Genomic DNA, 12,500 nt, shown 5'->3' on the forward strand with positions numbered 1-12,500 from the left:
ACCTGCCGTCACTGAAGACATTGACAGGACTCATCCCAAGCACTGAAGTGATGGTGGGTTGAAAACGAGGTCACCATTAGAGCAGGGCATGAAAGGCCACTGACTTTGGGACTTTTTTTTTGATGAAGATGGAGGAGGAGGATGGTGATGATGACGATGTTGCTGTGGAGGTCCGTTAGGCTGGGACCACGTGAAATGGCTGTACTCTACGCTTCTTTTCATGATGATATCCCAGCGTTAATTTAACCAGGCCCGAAAGATACAGGCACTTACAGTTTGGCTCAGGAAAGACGCATCCATGAAGTGGACGATACTAGACTGTGTGGTCCCAGTCTTGCCAATAATACCCATAGCACACACACACACACACACACACACACACACACACACACACACACACACACACACACACACACACACACACGCACGCACGCACACACACACAGAGGCAGAGAGAGGCAGAAAGAGAGAGAGAGAATAAAAGAAGTTGGCTTTTTTGTCGTTGCCAAGCGAATTGCACACAACAGGAACCCGTCACAAGGAAATGGCCATAATTGTATGAGGCTGGCCTTAGGCCCACACTGCTGCGTCTTCTGCCCCCCCCCCCTCCCCTCCGTCCTCCCCCTTCTCTCTCTCTCTCTTTCTCTCTCTCTTCCTCTCTATTTCTCTGTCTGGCGCTCTCTCTCTTTCTCCCTCATTCTTTCTGTCTCACACACTCTCTCCATCTCTCTTTCTATTTGACTTTCTTTCTCTCTTTCCCTCTTTCTCTTTCTCTCTCTGTCTGTCTCTTTTTGACTCCCCCTCACCCCCCTCTATCTGTCTCTCTCTCTCCCTCTATCTCTCTCTCTCAATCTCTCTCTGCCTCTCTCTCCCTCCCTCCCACCTCCTCTCTCTGTGCCTCTCTCTCTCTGTCTCTTTCTGACTCCCCCTTTCCTCTCTCTCTCTCTCTGGCTCTCTCTCTCTCTCCCTCCCTGCCCCCCCCCCCCTTCTCTCTTTGTGTGCCTCTCTCTCCTTCCCTCCTCCCTCCCCCCTCTCTCTCTGCCTCTCTCTCCCTCCCTCCCTCTCCCCCCTCTCTCTGTGCCTCTCCCCCCCTTCTCTCTCTCTGCCTCTCTCTCCCTCCCTCCCCCCTCTCTCTCTGCCTCTCTCTCTCTCTCTGCCTCTCTCTCCCTCCCTCCCCCTCTCTCTCTCTGCCTCTCCCTCCCCCTTCTCTCTCTCTCTCCCTCTCCCTCCATCCCTCTCTCTTCTCTCTCTCCCCCCCACAAGCCATTCTAATAACCACCACCCCACCACTCAAAAAAAAGTCGAATGCCCGTGTCGTTTTCATGATTGTTATCTCCCCTCCTCGGTTTATCTCCCCCCCCCCCCCCCCTTTCACGAAGACTACTGCATGTTCTGTGAAGAAAAGACGGCTGTTGCCAATCTTCTGTGCCTTGTATGCCGTCACAAAATGAATGAATGAGTGAGTGAGTGAATGAATGAATGAATGAATGAATAAAAGAATGAGTGAATAAATGAATAAAAGAATGAGTGATTGAGTGAATGGATGAATGAATGAATGAATGGATGGATGGATGGATTGATGGATGGATGGATGGACGGATGGATGAATGAATGAATGAAACATAAACAGGGAGATGGATAGAATAAGACAGACAGAGACATAGACAGACACAGAGAGAGAGAGCAGAGACAGACAGACAGACAGACAGACAGACACACACACACACACACACACACACACACCCCCACCACACACACACACACACACACACACACACAGACTGAGAAGAGACACAAAGAGAGAGAGAGAGAGTGTGTGAGAGAGAGAGACAGTGACAAAGAGATAGACACAGAGAGAGAGACAGACAGACAGACAGACAGATACAGAGACAGAGTCAGATGCTGAAAGAGACAGAGATGTCAGGTTTCACAAAAGCATTGCATGAGCTTTAAACCTTTGAGATATCTTCAGTTTTATTTTGGACACGCTAATTTTATCGTGTGCGTTCTTGTTCGCGAGTTTGTGTGCACACACAGTGTGTGTTTTGTTGTTGTTGTTGTTGTTGCTGTTGTTGTTGTTGTTGTTGTTGCTGTTGTTGTTGTTGTTGTTGTTGTTGTTGTTGTTGTTGCTGTTGCTGTTGTTGTTGTTGTTTCTGTTTTTTTTCTACTGTGTGTGTTTCGGCCTTTTGTGTGCGTGTGTAGGTGCGACTGCATGCAAGTGTTCTTTCTTTCTTTCTTTCTTTCTGTCTGTCTGTCTTTCTTTCTTACTCTTTTTTTCTTTCTTTCTCTTTCTTTCTTTTTTCTTTTCTTTCTTTCATTCTCTGTCTTCCTGTCAGTCTTTCTATTCTTTTCTTTCTTTCTTTCATTCTCTTTCTTTCTTTCTTTCTCTTTCTTTCTGTCTGTCTTTTCTTTCTGTCTTTCTTTCTTTCTTTCTTTCTGTCTGTCTTTCTTTCTTTCATTCTTTTACTTTCTTTCTTTCTCTTTCTTTCTTTCTGTCTTGCTGTCTTTCTTTCTTTCTTCCTTTCTGTCTGTCTGTCTTTCTTTCTTTCTTTCTCTCTCTTTTCTTTCTTTCTTTCCTTCTTTTTTCTTTCCTTATTTCTTTCTTTATCTTTCTTTCTTTCTTTCTTCCTTTCCTTCTTTCTTTCTTTCTGTCTGTTTTTATTTCTTTCTTTCCTTCTTTCTATCTTTCTTTCATTCTCTTTTGTATCTATCTTTCTTTCCTTCCTTCTTTCTGTTCTTCTTTCGTTCCTTCTTTTTTTTTTCTTCTTTTTTTCTTTATCTACGGTTTTTTGGGTGTTTTTTTTTTTCATATCCGTCCTTTAATCGTTTGATATTAACGATTGCATTCGATTCTTTCTTGTTGTATTATTTTATTGTGTTTTATCTCTTCTTTTTTATTTGAATTTCTTTTCGAGTTGATTTATTCTACTTACATTTTTTCATTCTGTTTTAGTCTTCTCCATCTTCATTCTAGTACTCGCAGATTTTTCGCACGTTCTTTACTGTTTTAAATGATACTCATTTGCCTTGACACTAACACAAACCTCACGGGATTCCACAACACATAAACATGACATCATGTTCATTATTTATGAACGATCCGCATGTAATAATGAGCGCTTATGTAAAAGTAAATAATACGATTTGCTGATCATTCCCTCATCAGGCTATGTCTCTCAAATCACCCCCCACCCCCCACCCCCTTTCCCCCATGGCGAGACAAAGAGAATGATGGTGATTATACCACTAGCCCAATGGACCTGGTTGTTCTAAAACGAGATGGGTTTGCGGTTTTGCTGGGTCGTTCAGTGCAGTAGATAAAAGCATATACTCAGCATGCATGTTTCGCCTTTTCCTCTTTTCATTTCGCCTACACTTTGAACGTTTGCGTGCGATCACTCTCAATGGCGTATTGAGAGTTTGATTTTGCAGTCCTGTTTGTCGTGCATAGACACACACACACACACACACACACACACACACACACACACACACACACACACGCACGAGTCCTTTCGCAAGGTCGTTTGGTTCAGCGGCGGAAACGGAAATGGAAATGGTACCTGTTGGAAGTGAGGAAATATCTTGCTGTGAATTTCCGATGAATCTGTGTGTTTGTGACAGATACAGAGACAGAGAAAGAGACACAGAGACAGAGACACAGAGATAGAGAGAGAGAGAGATAGAGAGAGAGAGAATATTTTTTGCAACAAACGAATGGAAGCGTTTTCTGTATGACACTATTCATTCGTGTGTGTGTGTGTGTGTGTGTGTGTGTGTGTGTGTGTGTGTGTGTGTGTGTGTGTGTGTGTGTGTGTGTGTGTGTGTGTGTGTGTGTGTGTGTGTGTGTGCAGAGGAACTCCTACGTCAGCACCTGTTCAGGGGACACCATCGCGGCTCAACTAGGGGAGGTTAGCAACAGACAACTCTTCACCAAGACCTGTTACTACAAGGTGGGTTGTCTGCCCCTTGGGGGCCAAATTCTCTCTCTCTCTCTCTCTCTCTCTCTCTCTCTCTCTTCTCTGTATATATATATATATATATATATATATATATATATATATATATATTATATATATATCTTTGTGTCTTCGCTCTCTCATTCTCTCAGCGATAGATGGCTAACTACATAAAGTTACACTGATTCCTCATTGTCATCTTTAAGTATGTCATTGAAAAGATGCCCTAAAGTAGACATCTATCTATCTGTCTATCTGTTTATCTATCTACCTGTCTGTCTGTCTGTCTGCCCGTCTTTCTATCTGTCTTTTGTTAATTTGTTTTTTTCACTCACGTCAGGGCATACAAAGTTCTATTTCCATTCTATTCAGTTCTATTCTATTCTTTTCAAATATATTACATACATATTCTTTCTTAAATCCATTTGTTCTGTGTTCCGTTTGACATGTATGTATTTTAAGTGAAAATTGCTGTCATCTCAGCCGTTTAATCATGTGTGTGTCTGTGCGTGTGTGTTAGTGTGAGTGTTGGAGTGTAACAGTTGTAGTATTGATAGTATGTTACTGTGTGAGTTTTATGCATTGTTTTTTGTGTTTTTTTACAATATTAATGATTCTGTTTTATGTTTCTACTACTTTTTATATGCTTTCTTGTTTCACTTTAGGTACTGGATTGTAAAGCGCTTAGAGCTTGGTTATGCTTGTATTATAGCGCTGTATAAAAAATAAAATAGTATTCTCCCGTGTCGTATCGTATCATAATCACAAAGGAATGTTAAAAAAATACAAGCAAACAACAACAAAAAAAGAAGAAAAGAAAAAAAAAACTACAACTGACAATAATCAGATGAGATATGTATTTTAGAAAAAAAATAATAACAGCACACAAACAACAACAAGAAGGACAGCAACAATAACAACAAAAACAAACAAACAAAAATACAGCAGCATCAGCAACAACAACAACAACAACAGCAGCAGCGGCAGCAGCAATAAAAACAACAACAGTAACAATAACAATAACAGCAGCAGCAACAACAACAACAATAGCAACAACAATAACAAAATAACAGTAACAATAACAGCAACAAAAGCAACAATAAAAGCAACAGCAATAATAACAAAACAAAAGCAACAACATCGAAAACAATAACAACAGCAACAACAACAACAGAAACAAACAAAAACCAGCAGCATCAGCAACAGCAACAACAACAACGACAGTAATTGGTAACAACAACAACAACATCAGGAGCAATAACAACAACAGCAACAACAACAACAGCAGCAACAACAACAACAACAACAAAATGACAGTAACAATTAAAAGAGCCAAAAACCCAAAAAACAGCAAAAACCAAAAAAACAATTAAAAAAACAACAAAAAAAAAACAACGCAAAAAACAAAACAATTCCCAAAAAAAAACAAAAACCCAACCACCACCCCACCACCACCAAAAAAACAAACCAAAAAACAACAAACAATAAAAAATAAAAAATCAGCTGGGTAGAGTAAGGGGGGGGGAAAGGGCAAAAAAAAAAAAAAAAGGGGGGGGGGTGGGGGGGGTTTAGTGTTGTTTTGGGTAGGGGCGGGGGGGGGGGGTAGGGGGGGCGGTTTTTTAGGGGGGGGGGGTGGGGGGGAGGGGAATGGTGGGGGTGTGTGTGGGGGGGGGGAGGTTTGGGGAGGGAAAGGGGAAAGGGGGGTGTGGAATTGGGGGGAAAATGGAGGAAAACCCTTTAGCCAGGGTTCGCAAGGGCCCTGTACAGTTTCATCGATAATAAAACAATAATTCCCCCCCGCCCGCGTTTGTGGGGTTTTTTGGGGGGAGGGGGGGGGGGGGGGGGGGAGGGGGGGGGGGGGGGGGGGGGGGGAGGGGGGGCGAATGGGGGGGGGGGGGGGGGGGGGGGGGGAAGGGGGGGGGGGGGGCGGGGGGGCAAATCTATGCTGAGCGCCAACCGGGGGACCTTTGGGGTCCCTTTTAAAGAAGGAAAAAAAAGAAAGAAAAGAAAAAAAAAAAAAGAAAAAAAGAGAAAAAAAGAAAAAATCAAGATTTCCCGAAAAATTGGGGGGTGGAAGGCCCCACCCCCAAAAAAAAAGGAAAGGAAAGAAAAGGAAAGAAATGAAAAAAAAGAAAGGAAAGAAAGAAAAAAAAAAAAAGAAAAAAAGCAAAAAAACAAAAAAAAAAAATTTGGAAAAAAGAAAGGGAAAAAAACAGAAAAAAATTTGAAAGAAGGATAAAAAGGGCGGGAAAGGGAAGGGGGGGGAAAAGGGAAAAGAGAAGAAAAAAAAAAAAGGGAAAAAAGACAAACAAAACGAAAGAAAGAAAAGAAAAGAAAAAGAAGGAAAAAAAAGGGAAAAAGGGAAGAAGATTAAGGAAACGGGAAAGGGAAGAAAAAAAGGGAAAAAAAAAAGGGTGGGGGGGGAAAAAAAGGGGGGGAAAGGGCCTGGGGGGGAAAAAGGGGGGGGGGGAAAAAAGGGGGGGGGGGGAAGGGGAAAGGGGGGGGGAAAAAAACACCACCCACACACACAAAACCCCACACACCAACAAAACCACAACCCCACACGCACAACAAACCACCACCCCCCAACACAACACCAACACACACAAAACACACACACCACACCCACCCCCAAAAACCCCACACACACACCCACACCCAAAACCCCACACACAAAAACCCACAAACCAAAACACACTACACCACACACACCCAAACACACCACCCCCCCAAACACCCCCCAACCCACCCACACCCACACCCCCCACACACACACACCACACCAACACCCAAACACACACACACACACACAAACACACCCCACCCCACCCAAAACACCACACACACCACACACACCCAAACACCCCACACACACCACACCCAAAAACACCACACCACACACCCAAAAACCAAAACCCCACCAACCCCCACACCCCCTAACACCCAACCCACACACAACCCCACACACACCCCACAAACACACACACACACACAAAACACCACACACACAAACCACACCCCCACAAACCACCACCCCACAAAACACACACGCACCCCCACACACCCTCACCCCAACCCCACACCACAACACCCAACCCCCACAAACACACAAAACCCAACACACACACACACACCCAAAAACACACAAACCAAACACCACACACACCCAACACCACAAAACACACACCCCAACACCACCACCACACCCCACACACCCCCTAACCCCCACACAACCCCACCACACAAAAACAACACCCCACACACCAAAACACACACCGCCCCCACACAACCCCCAAAAACACACCAAAACACCAAAACACACAACACACAAACCCCCAAAAAAACCACACCCACACACCCCAAACACACCAAAACCCCACCCAAAAACACACAAAAACAACACACACCCCAACACCAAAACAACACAAAACGCCCAACCCCACCCAAACACACACACCAACCCCCCGCCCCCACCCCACCCTAACAACCCCACACAACACCACACACACCAAAACACCCCCCACAAACACACCAACCCAAAAAGGGTTTTTTTCACAGTCCCCAAGGGCTGAGGTGAAGGGCCATTATCAACCCCTTTTTCCCCCTGATTGTCCCCAAACCCCCTGATAGTAATTTTAAAAATAGGGGTTTAAAAGTCCCTTTCCTTTTTCTTCCGGGGGGAATAAAAAATTCCTTTGCCTCTTTTTTTTCTGGTTTTCTTTTTTTTTTTCTTTTTGTTTCTTTCCTTCTGGGCCTGTCTCTTCTTTTTTTCTTGTTTTTCCCCCTTCCCCCTGTCTTTCTCTTTTTTCGTTTTCTTCTCTTTTCCCCTGGCGCCCTTCCCCCTCTTTATCCCCCCCCCCTCTTTTTTGTTTCTTCCCCTTCCCACTTGCTTTCTTCCCCTTTCTTGTTATTTAACCCGGGGCTTTTGCTTTTTGGGGCCCCATCTCTCCCATCGGGGGGGCCCCTTTTCCCTGGGTTTTCCCCCCCCAAACTCGGGGGGGGGGCCCCCCCCGGGCTCTCCCCCTTCCCCCCCGCCTTTTGCTCGTTTTTCTTTTCCCATCGGGGGCCTCTCCTCCTCGGCTTCCCCTAATTTGGGCTCTCTCCTTTTTTTGGTCACAAATTTTTTTATTTTTTATTTCAAAAAGGAAAAAATCTCCGGGGGTTGGGGGCCCGGGGGGTTAAGGGGGCCCGTTTGGGGCTAACCAAAAACCCCCTTTCCCCCCTCCCCCCCCCCCCCCCCCCTCTCCCCCAAAAACCCCCCTCCCCCCCCCCCCCCTTCCCAACCCCCCCCCCCCACCCAAACCCCACCCCCCCACCCCCCCCCCCCCCGCCGCCCCCCCCCCCCCCCCCCAACCCCCCCCCCCCCCCCTTTTCCCCCCCCCCTTTTTAAAACCGCCCCAAAAAAAACCCCCCTCCAAAAAAAAAAAACCCCCCCCCCCCCAAACCAAAAAAACCCAAACCCCCCCCTCTTTTTTTAAAACCCGCCCAAAAGCCCCGGGGGGGGGGGTTTGTGTGTGTGTGGGGGACCAACCCCCAATTTTTTTCCGTTATTTTTCCCCTTTTCCAAAAAGGGCTCTTGGGCCCGAAAAGTTTTTTCCCCCCTAGCCCTCCGCTTTAAAAGCCGGAAAAAAATCTCTTTTTTCCCCTCCTTTTCCCCACTTTTCCCCCCTTTTTTCTCCCCTTTTAAATTCCCCCTTCCCCCTCCTCCCCCCTTCCCCTCTCTCTCTCTCCAAAACCTCTCTTCCTCTTCCCCCCCTCTTCCAAACCCCCCCCTCCCTTCTCCCTCCCCCCTTTTTCCCCCCGTCTTCCTCTCCCTTTCTTCCCTTTTTTTTCTCTCTCTCCTCTCCTCCCCCCCCTTTTTTCTCCCCTTTTTCCCTCCTCTTCCTCCCCCTCTTCCCCCCCCCCCTTTTCCCCCCTCCCCCTCTCCCCCTCTCCCCCCCCTCCCCTCTTTCCTTCTTCTTCCCCCCCCCCTCTCCAAAAAATCTCTCTCTCTCTTCCCCCCTCTCCCCCTCTTTCCCCCCCTCTCTTCCCCCTTCCCCCTCCCTCTCTCCCCTTTTTCCCCCTTTTCTCTCTCCCTCTCTTTTTTCCCCCCTCCTCCCCTCTTCTCCCCCCTCCCCCCCCCCCCTTCTCCCCCCCCCTTTCTCCCCCTTTTTTTCCCATTCCTCTCCCTTAAATTTTTCCCCTCTTCTTCCCTCTTTTTCCCCCTCTCCCCCCCTTCCCCCCTCCCCCCCCCTCTTTCTCTCCCTATCCTAAAAATGTCTGTGTTTACGGTACAGGGAGCCCTCCCGGCCTAAGACATCCGCGAAACACATCGCAAACACCAAAACCCCTTTCTGATGGGATCAAAAAAGGGTGGGTACCCCCCCTTTCCCCCCCACCCCGCCCCCCCCAACTCCACCCCTTTTTAATTTCCCCCCCCCCCCCCACCCCACCCCCGCCCTAACCCCTCCCAATCCACCAACCCCTTTTTCATTCCCCTTTGCAGATCGATCCATAGCTCGCCTCTTAGTAGCACAACCCCTAAATCTCTCGAAAACCCCACCCATGCCCAAACCCACGAAATTTCCCCCGGCCCCCTTCTGTGATTTTACCCCCCCTGCACCCCCTCCAGCCCCCCTTTCCCCCCCCCCACCACCCCTTTTTGCACCCCCCCTCCCCCCACCACCCCCATTATCCCAATTTAAAACCCTTCCACCCCCCACCTCCACCCCCATCAAGCTTCTCTCCCCCACCCTTTTGCAACCCCCTAATACCCCCCACCCCAAACCCCACCACCCAAAAACCCCAATCATACCCTTTCCCCCACCCAAAACATCATCCTCACACCACTTTCCCCCAATCACCATCATATCACCACCCACACTACCACCACCACCCCCCACCACCACCATCAACATTCAACACCACCACCCCCCAACCCCACCATTTTTTCCAAAACCCCCAAAACCCCCCACCCCCACCACCCTCATCATCATCAATCACCCTTCCCCCCACCATTTACCACATATACCACCACCCCCATCCCAAACCCCCACCACCACCCCCTCAACAAAATCCCCCCCCCACCCCACCCCCAAACTTTATCATCATCTCCCACCCCCCACCAAAACCACAAACACCCCTCACCATCAACACCAAACCAAAATCACCTCATCATCCCAAACCCCCACTACCCCCACCCTCAAACCCCCATCACCACCCCCACCCTCACCCACCATCATTTATCCACCCTCACCACCCCCCAAACCCCTACCCCATCCCTCATCACCCCCACCATTCCCTCATATCACCACCACTACCACCACCATCACCAAAACCACCCTCACCCCCACAATTTTTTCACCACCATCACATCACCCCCATCCCACCACCACCCCCCCCACCCATACCCCCACCACCCCAAAATTACCACCAAAAAAATTCAAACCACCCCTACCACCCCTCAACACCACCATCACCGCCCACCATCACCATCATCACCACCACCACTCACCACCACCACCACCATCACCACCACCACTACCACCACCATCACCACCACCACCACACCATCACCACCACCACCACCACCAAGAGAAAGAGGTGTGTGCGTTGCAGATCAAGGACCTGCAGAACGACCACCTGGTCAGGTTCCACGGGATCTGTATCGACCCCCCCAACCAGTGCATCCTGACTGAGTACTGTCCCAAGGGCTCCCTCCAGGTGTGTAAGGTCCTGACATAAAGGGACACGGAGAGAGATAGAGGGAGAGAGAGAGGGGGGGAAGAGAGGGGGAGAGAGAAAAAGAGAGACAGAGAGAGAGAAAGAGACAGAGACAGACAGACAGACAGTCTGTAAGGTCCTGACACACAGGGACACGGAGAGACAGAGGGAGAGAGAGAGGGGGAGAGAGGGGGAGAGAGAAAAAGAGAGACAGAGAGAGAGAAAGAGACAGAGACAGACAGACAGACAGTCTGTAAGGTCCTGACACACAGGGACACGGAGAGATAGAGGGAGAGAGAGAGGGGGGGGGAGAGAGGGGGGGGAGAAAGAGAGAGACAGAGAGAGAGAGGGGGAGAAAGAGAGAGACAGAGAGAGAGGGGAGAGAGACAGAGAGAGAGGGGGGGAGAGAGAGGGGGAGAAAGAGAGAGACAGAGAGAGAGAGGAGGGGGAATAGAGAGGGAGAGAGAGGGGGGGAGAAAGAGAGAGACAAAGAGAGAGAGGGTGAGAAAGAGACAGAGAGAGAGAGAGGGGAGAGAGACAGAGAAAGACAGAGGGGGGAGAAAGAGAGAGACAGAGAGAGAGAGGGGGGGAGAGAAGGAGAGGAAGAGAGAGAGAGAGACAGAGAGAGATAGACAGACAGAGACAGAGAGACACACATACAGACACACAGAGAGACAGAGAAAGAGAGAGAGGGAGACAGAGACAGAGACAGACAGACAGTCTGTAAGGTCCTGACACACAGGAACACGGAGAAACAGAGGAGGAGAGAGAGAGAGGGGGGAGGGGGGAGAGAGAGAGGGGTGGAGAAAGAGAGAGACAGAGAGAGAGGGGGGGGAGAGAGAGGGGGGGAGAAAGACAGAGACAGAGAGAGAGGGGGGAGAGAGGGGGAGAGAGAGAGGTGGGGGGAGAGAGAGGGAGAGAGAGAGGAAGAGAGAGAGAGAGAGACAGACAGACAGAGACAGAGAGACACACACAGAGACACACAGAGAAACAGACAGACAGACGGAGAGAGAGAGAGAGTATAAGACATGAAAAGTAACATAAAAAAAAGAATAAAAATAGCAGAGTGGGAGGGAGGGGGAGAAACAGACAGAGAGAAAGAGACAGAGAAAGAGAGAAACAGACAGAGACAGAGACAGAGAGAAACAGAGAGACAGAGACGGAGAAAGAGAGAGAGACAGAGAAAGAGAGACAGACATACATACAGACAGAGTATAAGATTATGAAAATCAACTTGAATAAAAAATAAATTGAAAAAGAGAAGGAGAGAGAGAGAGAGAGAGAATGAAAGAGAGAGAGAATGAAAGAGAGAGGGAGAGTGAGAGAGAGAGAATGAGGGAGAGAGTGAAGGAGAGAGAGCGGGAGAGAGAGAGAGGACGGAATGAAGAGGGAATGGGAGAGTGCTTGGGAGCGAGAGAGAAAAAAAGCGAGGGGACCTCTCTCTCTCTCTCTCTCTCTCTCTCTCTGAAGCCGTGTGTGTGTGTGTGTGTGTGTGTGTGAGTGAGTGAGTGTGTGCGCGCATACGTCTGTGGCTGTATGTCTATCTGTACGTATGTATGCGTGTGTGTACATCTGTGGGTCTGTGTTTGCTGGGTCAGTAATTCTATCTGTATCTTCTTTTTTAACCCACCTTTTTTTTCTCTTTTTTTTCTTCTTTTTTTTCTTTTTTTTGTCAACAGGATGTTTTGGAGAATGAACAGATTAAACTGGACTGGATGTTCCGATACTCCATTATGCAGGACATTGTGCGGGTATGTGTTTGTCTGTGTGATGTCCCGATACTCCATTATGCAGGACATTGTGCGGGTATGTGTTTGTCTGTGTGATGTCCCGATACTC

General features: G+C 48.1%; 1 protein-coding gene across 1 annotated transcript in view; it reads left to right on the plus strand.

Annotated features, from left to right (window-relative positions):
* Nucleotides 1–12,500, plus strand: part of LOC143278034 (atrial natriuretic peptide receptor 1-like) — a 333,197-nt gene that overhangs the window by 280,521 nt on the left and 40,176 nt on the right. The window contains exons 10-12 of the mRNA XM_076583046.1: nt 3,855–3,953; nt 10,557–10,661; nt 12,341–12,412. Of these exons, the coding sequence (XP_076439161.1) occupies nt 3,855–3,953; nt 10,557–10,661; nt 12,341–12,412 (276 nt within the window). The remainder of the gene's footprint in view (nt 1–3,854; nt 3,954–10,556; nt 10,662–12,340; nt 12,413–12,500) is intronic.

The sequence above is a fragment of the Babylonia areolata genome, chromosome 35, assembly GCF_041734735.1.
Source record: "Babylonia areolata isolate BAREFJ2019XMU chromosome 35, ASM4173473v1, whole genome shotgun sequence".
Taxonomy (NCBI): domain Eukaryota; kingdom Metazoa; phylum Mollusca; class Gastropoda; order Neogastropoda; family Buccinidae; genus Babylonia; species Babylonia areolata.